The following is a 23,330-nucleotide window of genomic DNA, read 5'->3' as shown; positions in this document are numbered from 1 at the left end:
AGTGCCGCCCCACCCTGCCCTGTTGCTGGGAAGATCTTTCCACCTCAGGTGGCTGCTTCATTTTGCCTCATGGTTGGGCTGGGCCTTAACACCACCCAAGCACTCATTTTTTATTATTATTATTATTATTATTATTATTATTATTATTATTATTACATTTATATACCACTTTTTCTTCCAGGGAGCTCAAGGTGGTGTACATGGTTCTCCACCTCCCCATTTCATCCTCACAACAACCCTGTGAGATAGATTAGGCTAAGAGATGGCGACTGGCCCACAGTCACCCAGTGAGCTTCATGGCTGAGAGGGGATTTTAACCTTGGTCTCCCAGGACACAGTCTAACACACTAACCATTACACCACATTGTTTCAGCAGCTCTTTCTGCCCAACACTGGGGGTTTTGAGCTGGAGCTGCTGGAACCATATTCCAGCCTCAGCTGACTCCTATCAACTCCTTTTCCTCCAAAGGTCTCCTTGAGAGGAGGGTCTCACTTCCCAGGACCCATTAAAACCCAAATAGTCCTTGCTTGTGGTCAGGTGCGTCTCTGGGTTTCCATCTGCCTTTCCCTTGGGCTTGGGACCTGTTTAGCCTCAATGTCACTCTGGGTGCAGATCACCCCTCCTTGGCATCACTGCAGGATCCTGACTCCTCACCCCCCATATGAAGCCTGATCCAGGGCTTGGTGTAAGGCTGGGGTCTCCAGGTCCTCCTCTGATGAAGAATGCCCTGGCTATGACATGACATTGATGGACCATTGGTCTAATGCAGAATTACAGGTGTAAGAAGGCATCTGTTTTCTTTCCAACTTATGTTTGCTGCACGCAGTGCTGTTTCCATTCTGCTGCATGCAGTGCTGTTAACAACAACAACAACAACAACAAAGCTTATTTATCTTGTGGCATAATTTTATGAAATTAATCACATTACCATTATGTTATTCTACCCCATTCTGACCAGTGGAAAGAAAACAAAATGGCAGTGGACAGGGAGGAAACATAATCAAACATGTATTGTTTGTGGGCTGAAAACAGCAACAATAGACAATACTGATCGTATTCCTGGGTTAGTTTCCATTCTGGACATGGGATGAATACATGAACACCATCTGTCTTCACATGATTTCTAACGCATGCACATTCTCTACCCTCCATTGAGACATGCAAGAAGCATGATCAGAGTACATGGACATATTCCAGCCAGGCAAAAACACTTGGCATGCCCAATGGAACTAGTGAGGGGATTGGCCTGGAGAGACCCAAGAGCCAGAGAGAGAGGCCTAGAAGGCAGCATCCAGCCCTTTACTTGAGGTTCCTTGCTCTTGTTCTTGTACCATACTACCCTCCTGCTGATTTTATTTTCTGCTTCTTGAATTCAGCACATTAATAAAGCAAATAACAAGTTGGCCGCATTCTGTCCCCTTCCTATGTCCTTTTAATGATGTGTTTTAAACCACGACCCAGTTTTACCTCAGAAGCTGCCTCAGCATTGGTCCAACTTCCGAGATGGATCTTGCTTGTTATCAGGCCATCCGCCACATCCTAATTGGAGGTGCCTGTGTGTGTTTTTGTTTAATCCTCTTTTCTTTCAGCAGCACAGTAAAAAGTATCTTAAATACGGTTTCCAAACCACAGGTGGCCACTTCCCTGCATTCCCTTTCATAAATCACAGCGATTCGTCTCTTTTTCGTATTGCCATTCCCCACTTACTGTGCTCTTAACTGTTCTCTCAGTGGAGACAAGTTCAAACAATTCATGACTCACACTGAAAATCCGGCACTCGTTTGATAATATAAATATGTGGAGCATCAACCACAGGCAGATCACTGCCTCATGGCAAATATCCCAAATGTAGCCCATCTTGTGCACAGATAAAAGCAGGCTTCTTCAACCTCAGCCCTCCAGATGTTTTGAGACTACAATTCCCAGCATCCCTGACCACTGGTCCTGCTAGCTAGGGATCATGGGAGTTGTAGGATAAAAACATCTGGAGGGCCGAGGTTGAGGAAGCCTGGATAAAAGGATTGATCTTCAGTGATTCAGCAATGTCTTGTAGGAATAATAATAATAATAAATACTCTGCCCATCTGTCTGGGTTTCCCCAGCCACTCTGGGCAGCTCTCAACAGAACATTAAAAACGCGATAAAAGATCAAACATTAAAAACTTCCCTAAACAGGGCTGCTAACTTCCCTAAACAGGGCTGCTAACTTCCCTAAACAGGGCTGCTAACTTCCCTAAACAGGGCTGCTTATAAGCTTCATGTGAGTGCCCAAACCTTTCCCCTTGGACTGAATCAGAAATATGTCACAAGTTCCACAAAGAAACCAAATCATCTTAGGACAGTAAGACACTGAAGCAGCTTCTGAGGTAAAACCGAGTCACAGTTTCAAAGCCATCATGAAAGGCCCAGGGGACAAATGCAACCCTCAAGGCCTTTCTCTCCTCAGGACACACAGCTACACAACCGCTCTCCAGCCACACCTCTTACTGACCCCGCTTTTCACTCTCCTTCCGTATTTTGGCCTGGCTGGAATATGTCCCTCAACTCTGATAATGGACTGAAGGTTTTAAATAACCGTATTTTCTTTTTTATGTAACCGGCAGATGGAAAATCGGAAGTTACTCTTTTGTAACTTTGCTTTCTCTTTCTCTTTCTCTTTTTCCTTCCTTCATTTCTAGAAATGAAATGCCAATAAAATAAGTATTGTTTTCAATTCTTTTAAACTGGTGTATATCAAGCCTGTGTTCTAACCTTGCCTCCCCGCTCCGCACCCCGACTCTGTGCTACAAATTAAAATAATATATTGGTTTTATTTGTGGCACTGTTGTTGTTGTCATCAGTGTTTTAACGTTGCAGATCGGCATGGGCTTTCTGCCTTACTCCTTGCAGATGGATGCAAGAATGTCTTTGAGTGATTAATATGTGAGATTGGCTCCTTGACAAGAGCCATGAATTACAAGACCATCTGTCAGGCAGCAAGAGTCATCTCCAAGGAACGCCCCAGGATATTTGACGTGTTCGGCACCAGCCTAGCAAAATGTCTCTGAATCCTATAAACCCTGTTAACCCTAGTAATGGGCGCAGTAGGTGTTCCAGATGTTGTTAAACACAAATTATTGGATGGATTATAGTGTGTGTGTGTGTGTGTGTGTGTGTGTGTGTGTATTTCCAGAACTGGAATGAAATCAACTTAAAAAACAAAAACAAAAAAACACCAAGATGCATTAGGCAGTGGCTAGACAACTATCTCAAGATAAACAGAGGAATGATTCATTTCCTTTATAACAGCTGATCTAATGCTTCATTTATTCAGGAAGTTGAATTTCTAGGTTCCACGCCAGTAAGATCCTCTACAACTGAGCAGAAGGACTCCATTGAGGGCACATAATGCCATGTGGAAAGAGGCTTGCCTATTCAAAACACAAAACAGCCAAGGGGCAGACAGTAAGTAGTAATGGTAGTATTTTATTTATGAATCCTCTTTTACAAGCATCTCATGGGGATTGGCAAACATACCACAGCCAAAAATAGTTTTGGGAACAGTGTGGAAACAATAACTAAAGTTAGTTTTTAAAACAATAAAGAATGGACATCCAAAGCACACCTATATGTTAGAATAGAAACTATCAGCCCAATAGAAACTCAAATGGCAATCATGGAAGCCAACTCCTAAGGGCTGAGGTCCCTTCGCCGCTGCCCCAGTAAAATAGTTGAGAGGGTCAGGCCCCCTCAAAGTTGATGGGCACTGCCACTCAGATGGTGGGTGTGTACCATGTCACGTGATCAATTATGCAGGGTGGGGCTTACCTGCCCCCTCAACCATTATTTTATTCAAGTTGGCACCCCTGATAGCAATGCCCTCAGTTAGTATTGCTTATTTCTGATATGGGGAACTGGACTACAACTCCCATCATCCCTTGCCATTGGCCATGCTTGTTGGGGCTTAGGATCATAGAATTGGTTTGGGCTACTCAGGCTGGCCTGCCTTGAGGGAAGGCAGAAGGGAGAGAGTCCAGGCCAACTTCTGATGTTGGCCTGAGAATATTTTAGTGTTTGTTCGTTCTAACATTTTAAATTGTAAACAGCCTTGACAGAAAGGTAGTTATATTACAGTGCATAGTTCAATAAATTATATAAAACCCCAAGTTGCTTCCCTCCTTCCCGCCCCGTCATCCAATTGTCACTGATAAAAATAAAAAAGGCAAGCCCTTGTTGCCAAAAATGCTGTGTTGATTGAAGCTGGTGACATCCTCGTACCAGCCCATTTATATGTTGTGTTGTGCTTCCATCTGGTAACTGTTGAGGGAATGTCTTTGGCTCTAACAAAAATATCCAGTCCAATTTATTCTTGTCGAGACAATTAGTCATAACAAACAATATGCCAGTCACTCTAAGCTTTTGATAAAATAGATGCATCAAGGGGGGGGATTGTTTTTATATAAATATATGAGAACAAAATGAAGGTGCTTTGATTACCATTATTACATGCATAAGGAATCCACACACACACCCCTTTTAATATTTGGAACTATGGAAATAAAAAGCATTTTTACGTTGACTTCAGACCCAAGACCCATTAACTCAATAGCTCTACTTTATCTCTGGCCACATGAATTTCCCCAAAGAATCTTGGGAACTGTAGTTCAGGGTGCTGAGAGTTGCTAGCAGATCCCTATCCCAGTGGAGGCTGGTCTGTTAGGGAAAGTTGGGCACTGTACCAAGCTGTCTACTCTCAGCCAACTACCTGCCTCCTTTCTTACTTGGCAACCAGTCTAGGGAGCACTTGATATATTTATGCAAAGGTGTCATGGCCCTCTGTCCAGATTCCCTTAGGTGCCTGGCAACACACCTACCTCTGACACCCAAAGTTGGTTGGTGGGAAACTGTTTTGACCGGAGAATAAGAAAAAGCAGTGAGGCACAATCTGCTGTGTGCTCCACCTGCAGAAGCTTTCTTGAAGTGATTAGACTTTCATGCCACTCCTGTTCAACGGCCCTCTGTGAGAAAACTTCCTGTTGCAGCACGTTCACCATTGTGTGCAAGTCATCTTTTGGCACGCAAAGAATCAAGCCCAGGAGGCTTCAAACAGCTGTTTATTGTTAATGGCAAGATTCAAATACAATCAGCTTTTTATTGGAAAAAGTGAGCACATTATTATTATTATTATTATTAGCAACTTCATAAACAAGAAAAAATCATGACATTAAAAAACTTAATTAACATCTTAACACCACTTTTCGCTCCTCCAAATTTTAAACAATTAAATAACACTGTGCTTTTGCATCTTCCAATAAGCATCAAAACACACTTGGTCTGATAGATAACTAATAGCCATTATCGTACCACAATTGTCAGTTGTAAAGTTAAGGTTTTGTTTGCATTATTTTGCAACAAGATGCAAAACCTGAAAGAGGAATGGTTTCTTCTTGCGGGGGGGGGGGGGAGAGACTTAAAGCAAGTTCTCATTTCAACTATTTCACTACGTGAATGGGGAGAGGTATCAGCTCCATGTCTCCCACCTTCGGAGTTGCTTACCAAAGATTATGATTTTGGGAAACTTCACTAGAGCCAGTTTGTTACTTCTACACAACTCTAGAGGTATAGGAACACTTCTGGAGTCCAGACTGAGTGATTCTATGACTGAGAAAATTATAACCAGCACCAGCCATGCCTGCAAGATGTACTTATAATACTGCAAATATGAAATCAATTTTGGAAATCAGTATGCAAAAGTTACTAGTGCCTATGTTAACCATCTGTGGCACAAAGTGGACCGGGTAGCTAACCTTTGTAAATGTTTACATAGGTGGTCACTTGCAAGACTATCTTATAATGGAATTCTATGTATGTTTCACTCAGATGTCCTGCCATGTTCAGTGGTGCTTACTTCCAGGTTAAGTGTGTACAGTTAAATGCATTTGTATCCCTCGATGGTTGAGAAACAAGAGCCTGGGCTTAGATTCTAGTGCTTCCAAAATATGGTATGCAGGGTGGAGGGGTAAAAAAAGAAGAAAGAAGCCACACAGCAGTGTCCAAAATGATGTGCTTCTTTGCCTGGCTCTTCAATTTAGTCTCTCATTAGACTACGAGACTATTTGACAAACAAGCCCTCCATCCTTCAGCTTTCTCAACCCACCCATAACAACTCCTAATGATGAATTTCTGCAGAGATGGAGAGATGACTCACACTGAACGGCTGGAGAGTAAGGCATGCAAAAACAACAGCGGGAAAATGAATGTGTGCAAGGTACACACGTACACATTTTGGTGTGTGGTCAAGCACATCTTAAAATGATCACTCTGGTCCAACATAACAAGCATCTCCTTCGGATAATTAAATCCAAGTATTCACATTCAGGTTCCCTCCGCCTGGGCACGGGTCTCCTGGAACCCTTCTTTACATTAGTCCAAGCTTTTTCAGCCCAGGGGCCGCATATCCTTCTGGGCGGCCTTCTAGGGGCCGCATGCAAGCGATGGGTAGGGCCAGAGGCAAAAGTGGGTGGGGCAATGAAAACAAGTTTCTCCTTTGCACAATAGGCCAGTTTCAATGCACACACCTCTCTATCTTCCATCCACAGAATTACAGAACCATCGGGTTGGAAGGGACCCAATGGTCATCTAGTCCAACCCCCTGAAATGCAGGAACCACAGCTCACCAAGCTAACGCAACTGAGAGGCAGAATCAGAGCTGAAGGACAAATTCCAAGAAGGGTGTAAAGCAAGGTTCCTTGAGGCGTGTGGCTGGGGAGCAGAGTGATACCCAAGGCCAGACAGAGAGGCCGGGGGGGGGCATTTGCCCCCTAGGCCTGAAGCTCCCCACCCCACCTTAAATGAGCATTACAGCCTCATATACACCCAAGTTGGACATGATGGAGCAAAGCCATTTGCTTACACCAGCAAAACAAAACAACCATCTCTGCCCCAACAACAAAATTCAATTATAAAGTGCCAAGAATATCATAGAATTGAGTTGGAAGGGACCACGAAGTCATCTAGTCCAACCCCCTGCAATGCAGGAATTTTTTTGGTCTAACGTGGGGCTTGAACCCACAACCCTGAGATTAAGAGTCTCGTGTTCTACTGTCGGAGCTTTCCTGCCACAACACTTGTCTCAGAGCAGGAAGGGGGTTTGCCAGGCGTTCCCATTAAGAGAGTCCCAGTAAGTACCTGCCCCCGGTATCAGCCAACTGAATATTGTTGATGACTTAGGAACTAATTTGCCACATGCTCAAACCTCCCCCCCGGTAATGCTTTCATTTATACCTCCTTCCCAGTCCCTTCTCCAACCTCCACAAACATTTGATTTCAATTTTCCTGGCTACTGCTCCAACTATGTCTTCCAACCATCTCCCTTCATTTCCAAAGCCAACCGCACTTCCCTGTTAACAGCGATGGCAGCATTCTTGCTGTTGCAACCTTCCATTCTATGCAAAGGAGTATAGAACCTCCAAACCTCAAATGTGATCCTCCAGGCCGTTCTATATGACCCTTTGGCACTCCAGAACCCATGCACTCTCCCCCAGACAGCATATATCACCAGCCCAGATCTACATGCTCCTCAGTGTGCATCCTTGAACTCTAGTAATACCTCTTGTTTGCCTATAAGGCTTAAGAGTGGTGTGTGTGTGTGTGTAGAAACAGAGGTTGTTCGCTTGGCTGGAATGCAGCCTATTATAACAAAGTCTCATTCATCACTTTGCCCATTTTGGGCCTTTGGCTCTGCACACCATTGGCATGTGGCCCCCAGAAGGTTGCCCACAAAGGAATGTGGCCCTCCGTCTAGAAAAGGCTCCCCCAAACGCCAAAAAGCCTAAGGAAACTAATTATTAGCAAATAGTGGATGCAAAGTGTCTACACCTCCAAAATAAAATAAAATAAAATGTTACATGTAAACCAGTCAAGAAAGCTGCTGAGTAACTTAGGTGTCAAAACTGGCATTACAAAGGCACGAGACACAAAGCCTCGTTCTGCAACCTCACATGGGAAACAGAAAGTAAGGCGCCGTTCCACCTGACCTCCAAAATCGGAAAAGGCCCATGTAGCCCAGTGTTTCCCAAACTTTTGTCTCCAGCAGTTTTTGGGCAACTCGCACCATCCCTAGCTAGTAGGAGCAGTGGTCAGGGATGATGGGAATTGTAGTCCAAAAACAGCTGGAATCAGCGGTAGTGGGGGGAAACCAACCCAGTGTCAGGTTGACCACTGAAAGCAAACTGACTTCCGTGCTGATACCAGACCAGTCTGCCAGCTATGATTGATGACATTATTTGCTACCATGTCAATATCCCTGTACCTATATTTATGTGGACAATGTTCCATGTGAAGCAGCTGGGGTCAGCACCTTCAGGCAGATGCCAGAGCCTTTACAGAGACCCCCTTCAGTTTCATTTCCTTTTTGCGGCTAAGCACTGCAAGCAGTTCCGAGCGGAAGGGTCTGCTCCCGCCGCCCACAATGGCCCCGATCCTATGTACATTCATTCGCTCAGGAGGAAATCGTACTAAGTGGGACTTGCTTCTCAAGAGCCATGCACAGGAGAGCATAGCGCGAGGTCCTCAAGTCTTTGGTATGCTGTGCTTTTGTGCACTAAGGGGTTAAAAGCTGCGCTCCTGTTGATTTTAATCTGGGAAGACTTTAGCCTGGCCCAGCACCAAGCGATTCACTGGAACAGTCAACAGACAAAATTTGTTGTCAGAAGCAACAAGAGGGTTTATACAGCCACCCCTGAGCTGGATTCTTCTAAATCACACACCGGAGAGTAGCTTTCAACAAGGCTGCTGGTTAAAGCAAAATACTGATTTAGGTTTGACAGCACCTCTTAAGGTACCGTAAGTGTTCTGGATCTGCCTTTTTAAAGGCAGCTTATTGAAAATCTGGGTACTTGTTTATTTTTCCCAATTCTTTGCTCAGTATTGCTCAGGTACTTCAGAGAAAAAAATGTTTAACACAGCCTGTACACACTGCAAGAATAAGAGGCCTTTATGAAAATAAAGTGCTAATATTTTCGGTCTCTGAACGCATATTTGTATTTAAGTCCCCAAAATGAGACTTCTCTTTGGATCACAGCTAGATCTCTCATGCCCTCTTGGGAAAATGTCACCATTTCACATCCCATCACCAACATCTCCCTGACCATCACCATCCAGCACGGCATCCCATCTTTGGTGTTCAAGATTGACCCACATTATGTGAGACGTTAGGAAAATCGTTCAGGTCCTCAGGCTCAATGCCAAATCACACGACAGAGGACACCCAATTTTGTTTCCAGCTGGGCAGGGGGGGAATGTGATCGTGGGTCACATGAGCCGATCAGATAAGTGCAGACCGTGAGTTTGCATACCACATCACTTCAAATAGTTTGAGCGCAGTGGCATGTAAAAATCCTCACCCACACTAGAGATAAAGGGCTCTTGTAGCTATAAGCACATTCCGAGTCAAGGCCAAGAGCAGTTCTGGATATCATACACAACTCTGGCTTTGCTGGCTGTGTATAAACTTTTGAAGCACATTTGAAGCACATGCACTCCCTTCAAAAGAGTTATGAGCACTTCACATGGTTACAATTCCCAGCAACGCTTAACAAACCCTTAACAGAGCCCAGAATTCTTTGAGGACACGTTCTTTCAAGATATAGTGCACACACTGCCAAATTCTTCCACAGTAATGCCTTAGAGCAGGGATAAACAACCTGTGGTTTTCTAGTTGTTCCTGGACTCCAGGAACATGCCCATCCTCCCTGACCAATGGGCATGCTGGCTGAGGCTGATAGGAGTTGTAGTTCAGTGATTTCTCGGGGGGCACAGGTTCCCCGTATCTGCCTGAAAGGGAAGCTGCCCAGAGGAGCTGCTGCACGATACTTCCATACACGGGTTCCCTCTTCAAGCACAACATATATTCCAACTTGCTGGTACAAATGTCCAATAGCTGAACCCACCTCACCACAACAGCTTGTAATAAAAAATGTTGGGTGAAGAAGGCTTGCAAGTGGTTATTAGGAAGAAATTCTGTACCTTGATACATCCAGAGGAAATGGACCAGACTCACTTCCCCAAAAAATCAGAGTTATGTCAGACTTCAGTCATATTATGAGCACAACAATTGAAGTGAATGAGAATGATAAATTTGTAGGGCTACTCATTTCAATTCTCTGAGCAGAACTTGGTTGGAGACAAACCTGTGTTTACTCTCAGGGTGCAAGGCACTGTATTTCCCCAAAATTGTCCCACTACTTGATTAGCAATATCAGAACTATTCTATTTAATTTGAAGCCCATAAAATAACCCAGCAGTAGTGCGGACCTGTGTATTTAAGGGGAACTTTTGCACTTGTTTTTGATGTTGTTTTTTAAAATAGCACCCACATTCTATGTTGTCACTGTAGACCGTTTGCTCCCAAATGCACCGGCATGCATTAAGGTATCAGAGGTAAGCACAATCAGGAGACCATGTGCTCTGTTATGCTCTGCATCTGGTAAGTGGTGCGTTCAAAAGACAGCAAAAGCCATGTGAAAATCATGAGAGTAGGACAGACCCATTGTGACGGCTTAACCACATTCCAAAGGAAAGTACCTATGGGCCAAACTACACATTACATCAAATGCAAAATTACAGTAAACATGTGTTTTATATATTTAAAAATAGCAACTGGAGAGGATCAGAACTGTAAGGGGGAGGGACTTCATAAGTTCTGACAAAACTCTCTTCCCCAAAAGTTGTTACTGAATATGGAACAGAGGCTGCTGTTGATGTCAATAGCAGATTCCTGTTCATATATAAGAAGAGCCCTGATGATCGATCTACTTCAGCATCCTGCTTTCACTGTGGCCAACAAGATGCCCATGGGAAACCTATAAGCAGTATCTGATCCCAACTGGGCTCTTCTCACCTGTGATTCCAAGAAACCGTCATTCAAAGGTGTGAAGAGGTTTAACAATATATCTTAAGTGTGATCATGCATTTAAGGCAACACAGGTGTGGGGGACTTCTGGTCCTCTGGTTGTTGCTGAACTACAACTCCCATCAGCTTCAGCAAGCATGGCCAATAGGCCAGGGATAATGGGAGTTGTAGTTCAGCAACACATGGAGGCTCTGGTTCAGAGGATAGTTACAAGTCTGAAAACAAGCCCTAACACCAGGAGAAGAGAATAACGGGAGACAGGATAATGGTCTTCAAATATCTGAAGGGCTCTCACTAAGAAGACACAGAAAACTTGTTCTCTGAAGCTTCAGAAGGCACAACTAGAACCTAAAGAATGGAAATGGCAGATTTCAGCCAAGCTTTAGGACATCCTAATGGTAAGAGCTGCTAGGCCATCTTTGCTAGTGTTTAAGCAGAAGGCTGGTGGTGATCTCTCTGTAGATGCTTATTCTCACACTTCAAATCCTGCTTTGAGCAGGGGTTGGACTAGAGGACCTCTACAACCCCTTTCAACTCTGCAATTAATATTATGAAGGCCACAGATTGAGGAAAGGCACGCAGAGCCCAAATGGTGCTCCCTTAAACTGAGAGTCCTCTGCTCTGTTCTCAGGCAGGATGTTTTCTCCTGTATCTGTGGCCACTGTACATCCTGATCATCTTGGGCGCCTGCTTCCAAGTGTTTAAGAGCTGGCCGGCCACCTTGTCCAAGGTAGGGCCATCAAAGTCCGCCAGCAGGTTGACAGGAGCGGCTTCCTTGAGGATTTTGGGCAGGCTTAGGGCTTCAGGGAGTTTGGGGTTCCCCAAGAAGAGGTGCAACAGCTCACGCCTCTGCAGGCTTTCCACGAGGAACAGGAAGAGGTTCTCCAGCCTCTCCACCAGGAACTGGTCCTCCCAAGCTTGCAAGGGACCCCGCAGGAGGAGCCACAAAAGCGCAGTCTTGAGGACGTAGGAAGAAAGGATCCGGTTCCACTGAGCGCCCAGAGGCTGCTCCAGAGAGCGTCCCCCCAGGTCCCTCAGCCCCTTGAGGATCTGCAGGCACTTGAGGTGGCAGGAGTCAGCAGGAGCTTGCTCCTTGAAGAAGCCCAGCAGCTTCTGCTCCGGTTTGGAGACGTTGAGCGTCCAGAAGGCTCCCAGCTTCCCGGGAGCCGGCGGCTGGGCCGACGGCAAAGGGGTGAGGTAGAGCGCCTCGCCGAAAGGGATGGCCGGCGTGAGGCGCACGGCCATGGAAAGGTGGCAACAGACGTAGTCGGAGCGAGGCGCGATATGCAAGGTGAGCGGGCGCCCGGGCCCGACGGCCAAGCTGACCCGGCAGCGCTCCTGGAGGCGGGAGCGCACGGCCCCCAGGCACCGCTGCACGTGGCCCTGGAACCAGCGCAGCACCAGCGCCGACGACAGGTGGCGCCCGCCGCCCTGCGCCGACGGCAGCTCCACGCACAGCGCCTCGCTCAGCGCCCCCGCCGCGCGCGGAGAGGGGCCGCCGCCCGCCTCGTCGTGCGCGCAACCGGCCGCCACTTGGAGGGCGCACACGAAGGCTCCGAGCAGGCCCGCCTCGGTCCCCCGACGGGGCTGCACCCGCAGCTCCAGGCGGGGCGGCAACCGCAGAGGCACCAGCACGTCGAAGCAGTCCGGGCTGCGCACTTTGTGCTGCTCGTAGGCGCTGCCCACTTGCACGAAGTCCCCGCGCGACGCCAGCCGGTCCGGGGCCTTGCCGGCGCGCACCAGCTCGCCCACCACCAGGCTGACGTGCGCCTTGCTGTGGCCCAGCACGTGGGGCGAGAGCCGCAACTGCTGCTCGTAAAACTCCTCCAGCAAGGCGCGCCGGCGCTGCTGCCGCCGCCGTCGAAGTTCACTCCAGGCACCCTCGGGGCTCTCCGCCAGGCCGGCGGGTCTCTGGGCGCGGCCGGGCAGCCGGGCGCGATAGCGCAGCGCCAAGCAGGCCAGGAGGAGCAAGAGGAGCAGCGAGGCTTTCAGCAGCGGGGCGCCCAAGCCGGAGTCCTCGAGGGCCGCGCCGGCTTGGCTGCTGCTCAGCGCTTGCAAGACGTACAGGATCGCGGTGCAGCCGCACGTCACCAGCGGCCAGAAGACGCGCAAGTTGAGTCTGTAGGCGGTCATGGCGCCTCGTTGCGCGCCGGGAAAGTTCAGTCGCGAAGCCTGCGGCGCAAAGGGTGCCTCTGAGCGCGCACAGAGGGCATGGCACTCAAGCGGTGCTGGTAGTCAAGAGAGCGCCACGGTTCTCTGTTTTTAAGTGAAATCTCTTCAGGCCATTGTAGCGGATCGGGAGCAGGTCATTCGTTACCCAGCGATCCTTTCCCGTCTACCGGGACGCGCGATGCAGGGCCCCGGGCGCAGCAGCCGGTACCCCCGCCTCCTTCCTCCCGGCAACAGCCGACAACACTTGGGCGGCCTCTTCCTCCTCCCCCGGCGCGGTAGATCTCCGATCTGCTGGTGCGCTGGGATCCAGCCGCCTCTGAAATGGGCTAAGAAATACTTTGGAAGCTGAGCTTCCCCGTTCCTGGAATCAGATCTCGGGTTCCCCGCGTTTCCCTCTCTCTCTCTCGTCCTCTCCAAACTCCCTTGGCTGAAACTTTCTGCCTGGAGGACGGCTTTCCTTTGCGGTTTCCTGTCTCGTTGCCGCCGCCTCCTCCTCCTCTCCAGTTTTTACTGTCCCGGGACTATGCGGGGGGAGCGCGCGCCAAAGTGGCCTCCTCCTCCAAAGCCTCTTCCCCTCTCCAGCCCTTCCCGCAGACCGTTACTTAAGGGGGGAGGAATGGGGCTTTTGAAGCTTCCTCTTCCGAGTGGGAAAGAGGAACTTTTTCGCGTCACTTATTCTATGAGCTCAGGGAGGAAATAACACAAAGACTGGGATGGTGGGTGGATGTGAAATCAGAGCTGGTAGTCCAAGAGTGGGAGGGGAAACCTCTGGCTCGCCAGATGTTGCTGAACTACAGCTCCCATCAACCCTGGCCTTTGGGCATATTTGCCAGGGATGATGGGAGCAGGAATCCAGTCACATCTGGTTCACACATTCTTGTTTTAGACTCTGGACTTAACAGCCTGGCAGCTTCCATCTTCCAATGGTAATTAGTATTACTCCAAAATGTGGTAAGTATGTGGGGTGTTGTTGTTTTTAGGGGCGCATGCTGCTCATTGTACTGAATGGGGGCCGGGACTTCTGCACCAAAGTCCAGCCATGAGCCCATTGGCTGAATGCTTTTTGCTCTCCTGATGGCTCAGAGGCTTCATCCATTCAGAAGAGATAAGAGAATAAGTTCCTAAGATTGACAGCTATTTAAAAGAGGGAAGGAAGGAAGGAAAACTATTTACTTAAATAAAATAACATTTGTTTAAATCTGCAGGTAGTTAATTACATTTTAACAATAACCTTTTATATGGATTTATCTGTCTTTTAATTTTTGCAAACCACCTTGAGTCCTGTTTCTGGGCAAAAGTTGGGATGGATAAACAAACAAACAAACAAACAAACAAATGTCTTATAAAGGTTGTCCACCATCCCCAATCTCTGCTGACTGGTAACAGAATTCCAGGGGGTTCCAGGCACTCACTCAGGGATGTGTTTCCATTGAGAAATCAAGGCACAGCAGAGAAATATGGTTTATGTGCACATATTTATAGTTAAAGCCTTCAATGGAGGGAGTTCAGAGCATTACATCTCAAGAGGGGCTTATTCCTCCAGCAGGGCAGCACTGGATTTCCAAGGCACCCTTGAATGCCATCTCTGTGTGCATCTGCATGGAGTTATTCCTACTTCCTCCCCTTTGTTCCCAGAACACCAAGCTGCCATAAAATCCTCTGTGTAAAAGGACAACTTTTTTCCTGAGTGGCACCACACACACACACCCTTGCCCTGGCAATCTCCTTCTTGGGAGGGAGACAATAGGGAGTTTTGTCTAGTAGATGGCTTTTGCAATGGGTTAATGGCAGGGCCATTATCTCCCTCTGCCCCTCTGTTTGGAAAGAAAAGAAGTTCAGCATGTCATCTCACCTTAATTATGAAAGCTCTGGTTCAAACCCCAGCAACCCAAGAATCGAGAGGGGGAAACCTGGCACCCAAAGATCTGGGGGAATCACTGTTCTGCACTGACCTATAACACTCGTGTGCATCAGTCAGGGTTTTTAAAGCAGATTTTCAACTGCCAAATTCATCATCAGACACCCAACAGTAATTTTTTTTAAAAAGCCAAACGTAAAACAAAGTGGGGTTTTTTTTTGTTTTTTTGCTTCTATGTTACATGATCATCCTGTATCAATGGCCCTTACTCCTTAGGAATCAGTAGTTTTTACCTATTATACAATGATTCTTCATTTATGAATCTGCCTTAGTTCAGTAATCAGCAAGCACAAAAAGGGGGAGCAATTTAGGGATATTTACAAGGACAAGACAAAGCATTACCTGCCCAAAGTGGAGCAAAAGGAGATTCCAGTCAAGGTGAAGGCAGTGACTTTTAAGCAAAGCAATACTGTATGTCAGCTGAAGAGATTATCTATTGCACCAAAGCGTTGCTAAAGTGTGTCTGCAAAGAAGGCACCCTCAGGATCCAGAGGGCAAGGTTGGAAGTAAGAGAAATGTGTTTTCTCACTGAAATGTGACAGAACAGGAACGTCCAAAGGAAAGAGATGTCAAAGGAAGGAATCAGACCTGTAATAGATCTTGCAGCCCTGACAAGAAAACTGGCAAGGTTCAGAGCGTACTCGCAGTCACACTGACAGGCATACAAGAATTAAATTCTTCCCAGTGCAAAGAGCGCAAGACGTCAGCTTTGATGAATGTGAAGATATAAAAGTGAGCTGTTAGCAACAATAGGTTCAATTCTGGCCAGAGAAAACACCAAAGAGATGCAGCACAGGTGTGGAAAACCTTTGGCCCACCAGATGTTGCTGAACTACAACTCCCACCATCCCCAGGCCCCATTGGCCATGCTTCCTGGGGCTGATGGGAGTTGTAGTTCAGCAACAACCGGAGGGCCGAAAGTTCCCAACATCTGGAGTGGAGTGAAGTAAATTCAGCTGGAAAGTGTTCAGGAGGGGAAGTTTTGTTGTCCTAAGTGGAAACATTAGGAAACTGGCATTTTTGTTCTGAACATGGGATGGTCTTGACAATCTTCATTGGCATGCCGAAGGAACCATCAGAAGCAGATGCCGCTACAATAATGAACTGAGGTGTGGCCAAGAGTTTAATTTGTGTTGGACAATCCCACAATACAATAATGACTCTAGATGGACAAGTGTTTTTTGAGTTAAATAAGCAGGTGAGCAACAGTAGGAATAACACTAGTTCTATATCTCATCACACATACGGTCATCCTCAATGCATTAAAAGGTTACTTTTACTTTACTACCTAGGGATTTGGTGGGGAGGATTCATTTAAATTTTAACGAAAGTTGTACATATACATAAATTTTCACATATATCAACAAAAACTATATACAAAAATGCACTACATGAGGGGAAATTGGTTTGCAGAAATGTGTGCATTAGGCAACACTTCAAACAAAAAAATGTTGGGAGAAATCCACACTGAAATACAACTTTCATGCAGGTTTTTTGGATTTTTTAATGCGTATTGCTGCAGAAATGTACTGAACTGAATTTAAGACTGGGAAAATGAGAAACTGAAATCGATAGATCCGTTCCCTTTGTGTAGGGTGCCTACCTCATACTGTCTTCATTAGACTGGGAGCCAATGGGGTGAGCAGCCTCTGCACCCACTGCAGATGGGTGGCTTATGGGAACGCCAGCCGGGAGATGAACACCTGAATAGGTGCAGTGCAGTAACTGCATCCCAAAACTGCCCATTCCTTGCCGTTTGTAAGCTGACACCCTCCAGGAAAGGCACTTGACTCAATGCCTTGTTCCTGACAGCTCCCAGAACAGAGGAATAAGAACAGCACACAAACTTCTGCCAAACACATGACTTGTCTGTGAAGAGTCTAGCAGAGAATTCAAAGAAATCTGGGACACTGTCAGAGGGTAGGAGTGCTAACGGTGAAGAGGAAAGGGGGGCGGGGAGAACACGTAGGATGATCTCTGCATCAAAGCACCAGCCTCACAGGCGCCTTTCTGGAGCCCAGATGAAAATCTCTCAAAATACATCCAAGTGGGAACAAGGCGAAAGACCATTGGAAAGGCCTAAAACCAAGAGCCAAATGGATGGCATGTTGGTAATATTTAGCCCAGCAGGCATTGTGTGATCTAGGCATAGGCAAACTCTGGCCCTCCAGATGTTTGGGACTATAATTGCCATCATCCTTAGCTAACAGAACCAGTGGTCGGGGATGATGGGAATTGTAGTCCCAAACATCTGGAGGGCCGGAGTTTGCCTATGCCTGGTGTGATCTCTCCACCATATTACGTTAATCAATTGCCGCTTATGGCAGGAAGAAGCAAAATGAAAACGGAAGCCATGTGTTAATAAGAAGGACTGGGACGTAGTGGCAAATAAAGTCAGAGTCACGCCATACATTTAAAGCACACTTGTAGTATTGTGAGTCATGGTTTTCCCCAAAGACTGCTAGGAATGGAGCAACTAGTTAGAGGTCTCCTAACAATTCTCAGCATGCTTAAACTACAGTTCCCACAATTCTTTTTTGGGGGGAGGGGTTGGAATCCATGATTCCTAAAGTAGTAAGAGTGCTTTAACTGTACAGTGTGGGTGGGACCTAACTCCAAAATAGAAAAGCATTATTTTTTTTGCTTGCCCATCCCTCCTCATATCAGAGGCCATTGGGCGGGTGTACTCGACACATGTCCAGCATGGCTTTCTTCGCAGTCACTTGACCTTTCCCAAAGCAGGGGCCTTGCACAAACAAAGCTGCTTGCGGTCACTTTAAACTGGTAAAAATATTTAAATGACATTTTCTTCCCTACTTGGAATGAAGACACGCACATCCCACAACTGCAACATAATTTGCACCTCAATCCTAAACCTGATTCCTCAGCGCTGGTTTCAATGAGACTTAATTTCAATCAAATGTAGCCAACATGAATAGTTGACATCATAGTAGGAAGCAATGCTTGTTTTATTTCCCTCCAACTATTGCAGGGGTGAGGAGCCTCAAGCACATGGGCTATTGGCCCCCCTCAAACCACACCCATCCATCAACTGACATCACCCGTGACATCAGCTGATGGGCAGGCCAACCCAATTTAATCCTCCATTGGCTGCACTGTCTGTTTATATAGCCTGGGAAGCAGAATTCAATTTCTGCTCATTCATCAGCTGATTAAAGACTGGAATGAGATTGGTACAGGACTGGAGATGTAAGGGGGATGGGGGAAACTCACAAAGTTCTGAAAGCTGCTTCCATCTTCCCTTTTAAGAACCTAGGAACTTAAAAGGAAAGAGGGAGGAGGCTTGCAAAAGCCTCTGCAAGTCTCCACACTTTAAGTCCCTGATCTTAAGTAGTGGGGAGGGGGCTGGATCTGCAAAAGCTTTTGGAAGCCTTCTCCTGCTTCCCTTTTACAACCAGAGGAAAAAGGGATTTTGACAAGTCGAATCTGATCCTGATAAGGATCTGGATCGCTACAATGGTACGTGTATTCTATACTACCACATATATGCTGTGAATGTTTACACCTTCTTTTCACTTACATTTAAAATGCAGTTACCTATCTTATGTGTAGATATAATTATTATTCTTACCAAGTGAAAGATCAAACTATAATTATTTACTCAAGGTATCATGCCATCCCATCAACCCTAGGGTTTGTTTGTTTTTTTAGTGCTGCTATAAGCACTAGAAGATAGCTTGTATGAACAGAACAGGAAGAAAAAAGATGCACCACTGTGTGATTTTACTTTTTTATTATTTGAATGATGCTATAATAATCCATTTATTCAAAACTGTTATTATACTATTGCACAAAACTTCTCTATATTCTTTCTGATAAAAAAATTGCAGCTTTACATGCCATTTGTATAGCATTCTTCAAAATGGAATACGCTGGAGCCTATAGAAGAGAGAGAGAGAGGGGACATTTAATATACTTTGCAGCTTAGTTTGAATAATTCAGTCTTGTGCCACCGTAGAAACTCCAAAACTGTCACCCAAGAGACCATATACTAAGTACCGTATTTTTCAGTGTATTGGACGAGGTTTTTTGACTCAAAAATTACGTCAAAAAACTGGGATCGTCCAATACACGGATAGTGGCTTGGGGGGGGGGAGAGAAGCAGGGCGCGCCAGCCATTTGGTTGACAGGAGTACGGCTTCCCCCAATGGCGCTCGATCTGGGGGGGGGGGGTCCTGCCCGCAGCTGCGTGGGGGGAGGAGAAACTGCACGCCACCAGCCAGCTCGTTGGCAGGAGCACAACTTCCCCCGATGCCACTGGGGGCAGGAAACAATCTAGGGAATGCTTCCTACCCACAGCTGCCTGCAGGGAGAGGCTCCACAACTTTGGGCCATCTCCCCTCAGTTTCTTAAAATTGAGTCCCCCCAAAATAAGGGGGGTCCTTATACATGGGGGCGTCCTATAGACAGAAAAATACGGTAGTTATGAAACCGCCTTATGCAGAGTTAAACCATTGGTCCACTAGCCAGACCTAGTTTCCGTATTTGACATCACTGCACTGAAATCATTAATAGATTCAGATCCAGGTTTGCAAACCAAAAGTGCCCTCTGGGAAACTCCCTGCAGTCTTGGGGGCTTCACTGGGGAGAGGCAAGACCTGTCCTCCATTTAAAAGTTAACATTGGCCTTGACATAAGCATAATTCAATGGCATTCTGGGGAATTTAAATGGTGGCCTTTCTGTTAAAATTTCTGAGAGTAACCTGGAGCGATGCTACCTTGGGGGTAATTAAAACATTGGGTGGCTCACAGCCCCAGTTATTTATCCATGTGTGGACTCAGGGCTGCCATCTGTGGTGAGCCATGCCGGGGTGATGAGGAACCATCCACTAACATGGATTCCAGGTGCTAAAACCAGCCATGATGGATAGCCTGGGGAGTTAATGATTGGCACCTACCAGTTCTGCGTCATGATCAAGTCCAATGTCGTGATGCTCCATCTCCTCATCCCTGAATTTCTTTATTACCTTGTTTAAAAACAAAAACATACCAGATGAATAGCTGACTGTCTTACATGCAAGTCAACAGAGATGCCAGAACACCCATGGTTGTAGCCCGTAAGCCCAACTCAAGAGTAGACCCACTGAAGCTAATGAACATAAGTGAGGCCCCATCTGAAGTACACATTTAAAACAGCACCATACCACTTTAAAAGGTCATGGCTTCCCCCAAAGAATCTGGGAACTGTAGTTTGCTGATTGTGCCATGAGTTGTTAGGAGACTGCTCTTCCCCTCACAGAGCTACAATTCCCAGAGTTCCCTGGGAAAGAGGGATTGACTGTCAAACCACTCAAGGAACTGTAACTTTGTGAAGGAAATGGGAATCTCCTAACAGCTCTCAGCACCAGGGCTTTTTTTTCAGCCGGAACTCACCGGATTTTGTGACCCTCCCGTCACCCTTCAAAAGTTAGCCCAAATGTTTGTTTAAAAAATGCCTATTTTACACTTGAGCCCCTGGAGCTTTAACTGTAAAACTAGACAACCATGGATTAAAACACACCTCTAATAATTCTTTGTATTTTTCTGGATCCTCTTCCACAAGTGTCCTGATCTGGTTGTTATAATGGTGAGATATGCTCTCCTCTACAGCCACAGTGCAAGCCATTGCACCTTCTCTTCCAAGCAAGGCAGTTCCAGCACCTGTTGCAGAGTCATTGAAATAAAACGCGTGCCCCATATATGTATTTGAATTAAAAATGAAGAAAACGTGAAAGAGGGAAAAGGTTTAGCCTCACCTAACATAAATCCCGCAATGTTCCAGAAAGGCAACAGAATGGTTGGCCGGACTCTGTACAAGATCATTAACTCATTGAACTTTTTCAAATGGTCCTTTTCCTGATCCCACATTTTCTGCATTAAAAAAATGGCATTCAGCAAGACATCTGCAGTAATATGGAAGGAAAATCTTCCCCAGTATCAGCCTTCAGGATACATTATAGATTTAAGAGCGCTGCTGTCATTTTCAACACTATTTCATTATTGTTGCATTCTGATGCAACTTCTCCAATACACTGGTACCTTGGTTGTCGAACGGCTTGGCTCCTGAACAAATTGGCTCCCGAATGCCGCAAATCTGGAAGCAAGTGTTCCAGTTTGCGAACGTTTTTTGGAAGCCAAGCATCCAACACGGCTTCCGCTTGAGTGCAGGAAGCTCCTGCAGCCAATCGGAAGCCACGCCTTGGTTTTCGAACGGTTCCAGGAGTCGAATGGACTCCTAGAATGGATTAAGTCTGACAACCAAGGTACCACTGTACTCTAAACCATGGTTTGGAGGACTGAGAATAAAGCCCATGACCATAAGCATCCTCCTTTCCTCACATGCCTGCCTCACAAACAAACCACTGTTTGCAGTTATGTCTGACTTGGCAAACAATGGGTTGAGGAACCCTCCATATCATGATCAAAACAGATAGGAAAAACAGTTTGAAACAACTTAAAATTACAAAAATTTAGTGGGTCTTAAAAATATGCATCATATCAAAAGTCAAGAGTGAGCAGGTGTGTTACTAAATACTATAGATTCTAAGTGGTGTGCAATCAGGTACAGCATAAATTGTTGTATTCATAATATCTGGTGGCCTTCATTTACATTTTTTCATATTGTATTTTAATATTAATGTTCTGTTTTAATTACTGTAACCCACCCTGGGACCTTAGGGTGAAGAACAGCGGGTAATAAATTGTATAAATTATTAATTAAAGCACAAGAAGCATTGGAAAAAAAGATACAGGTATAGGTTAGAAATAGTCACCCTTATAACTGGTCCTACTGAAGTTCTCCCAAGCACTGCCATTTGTCCTGCATAAATGCGGTTCGCCCCATATTCCCCAGCATGATCCACTCTGATTATACGGTCAACAACTGGCTTATTGATGTTTTCATAAGTCGTTCCAGTACTACAGCATCTGTAAGGTGAGTGCAAGGATGACAAATGCCATCTTCTTCTTCCACCTGTAAAAACACACATTTTATTTATCAGAAAAAAGTCAGAACAAGAATCCTGTCACTATTCACTAACAATGGGGAGGGAGGAGGGCAGCCAGGAAGTTTTTACTACTTAGTAATAAGTACACCTGTGATGTTAGTCTTTCAATTAAATCAACTAAAAAGGACATAAAATCACTTTAAATTGGAAGGGGTTTTCCAGGGAATTAAATTATTATTACTAATTATAAAAACTGCAGGTGGAAAAGGTGTTCTTAAAAGAAGCATTTCCCTCTGAGCAGCAAAAGAGAAACACCCTCAAGGCTGGTGCCTGTTGCAATGTTTCGCACATAATTTTGTAAAAACGGAGTTGATTTTAAGAATGTAGTTCCTTCTATGAATTTATAGAAAAAGCATTAACTAACACTCCTTCAATTAATGAAGGAAGACTTCTTTATCGGGATGACAGCCTTCATAATAACAACAGCTTTGGACCTTCGGGAGACTCGTCTTTGTACATCCCTTCACTGGGAGAACTGTCCACTTGGTCCTTCTTGTTGCTTAATAAATTATTAGCATTCTTATTATTTGTAAAAAAAAAATAATAATCTGAAAATATAATATTTAGTATTACTAATAATGAGATTTAAGTATATCCAGTGCTTTTTTTCTTTTTTAAAAAATGTTTAGGGGTACTCTCATTTTGATTCCAGAAAATCCCCATTTTATAGTTCAAATCGGGAAAAATTAATACAGTAAATGGACCAAAGTACAAAGATTCACAAAATGTTTAGGTGTATTCGCGCTCCCCCCCAGAAAAAAGCAGTGAGTATATCATTAATAACAATACTATTTTACTGAGTTAAAATATACGAGAGTTATAACGCGTTAAATATTATTGTTGCAGCATACTACTCTTTTAGCTGCTGCAGAGACCTGACTGCATCCTGAAGGAGTAAGATCTAAATCATGCAGCTATGGCCGAGCGTGCCTCTGAGCGTACACAGAGCGCCTTCCCCTCACCGCCACCCAATGCGACGAACGAGGGTGTGTCAAGGGGACTGAAAAGGGCAGGGCGAATGGGGGGGGGGGAGGACGTTTAGAGGGCGGCAAGGAGCACCGGGGAGGAATGAAGGAGAACCTCCCGGGAGAGGGGCGGCTACGTCAAGGGCGCCCTCCCGCCCTACCTTCCCTGCAAAGGGACCTCCAGCACTCAGCTCGCAGCAGCTGCAGCCCCGCCGCCATCCTCCCGCCCACGGGTGCCTGGCGCGGACTGATGACGTCGCAGCCACCGGCCTGCCCAACCGCGCCCACTCTAGCAACGAAAGACAGACCAAAGTCGCCTTCGCGTTCCCAGCCATTATACAACATTGCTTTGTCCCAATAGATAATGATGTAGAGT

At 45.9% G+C, this 23,330-nt stretch overlaps 2 protein-coding genes and 1 long non-coding RNA gene across 3 annotated transcripts in view; all 3 read right to left on the bottom strand.

Moving 5' to 3' along the window:
- Positions 1-3,450: 3,450 nt before the first annotated feature.
- Positions 3,451-23,330, bottom strand: part of LOC308463135 — an 83,035-nt gene continuing 63,155 nt past the window's right edge. Inside the window, exon 2 of the long non-coding RNA XR_013979469.1 lies at positions 3,451-8,291. This is a non-coding gene — a long non-coding RNA (uncharacterized lncRNA). The remainder of the gene's footprint in view (positions 8,292-23,330) is intronic.
- On the bottom strand, positions 5,079-14,235 carry ITPRIPL2 (ITPRIP like 2). Its single transcript, XM_080981126.1, has one exon. It carries the CDS (start codon positions 13,023-13,025, stop codon positions 11,520-11,522), a length of 1,506 nt encoding a protein of 501 aa, XP_080837252.1. The 5' UTR covers positions 13,026-14,235; the 3' UTR covers positions 5,079-11,519.
- On the bottom strand, positions 18,722-23,314 carry COQ7 (coenzyme Q7, hydroxylase). The gene is made up of 6 exons (XM_080981271.1): positions 23,116-23,314; positions 21,756-21,955; positions 20,739-20,853; positions 20,504-20,643; positions 19,902-19,970; positions 18,722-18,882 (listed from the first exon to the last, which is right to left on the bottom strand). The coding sequence occupies exons 1-6, from the start codon at positions 23,297-23,299 to the stop codon at positions 18,805-18,807; spliced, it is 786 nt and encodes a 261-aa protein (XP_080837397.1). The 5' UTR covers positions 23,300-23,314; the 3' UTR covers positions 18,722-18,804.

Source organism: Podarcis pityusensis (assembly GCF_964106645.2).
Source record: "Podarcis pityusensis genome assembly, chromosome: 14".
NCBI lineage: Eukaryota > Metazoa > Chordata > Lepidosauria > Squamata > Lacertidae > Podarcis > Podarcis pityusensis.
Note: the sequence above shows the minus strand (reverse complement) of the source record. Positions and strands in the feature narration are given on the sequence as shown.

What these genes read in the sequence shown, in the direction of transcription:
- ITPRIPL2 (XM_080981126.1), bottom strand. Translation starts at nt 13,025, where the DNA reads ATGACCGCCTACAGACTCAACTTGCGCGTCTTCTGGCCGCTGGTGACG.
- COQ7 (XM_080981271.1), bottom strand. Translation starts at nt 23,299, where the DNA reads ATGTTGTATAATGGCTGGGAACGCGAAGGCGACTTTGGTCTGTCTTTC. An exon ending in CATTGCGGGATTTATGTTAG is followed by an intron (nt 20,644 to 20,738) that starts GTGAGGCTAAAC and finishes ACTCTGCAACAG; the next exon opens with GTGCTGGAACTGCCTTGCTT. An exon ending in AATACAAAGAATTATTAGAG is followed by an intron (nt 19,971 to 20,503) that starts GTGTGTTTTAAT and finishes TTTTTAAACAAG; the next exon opens with GTAATAAAGAAATTCAGGGA.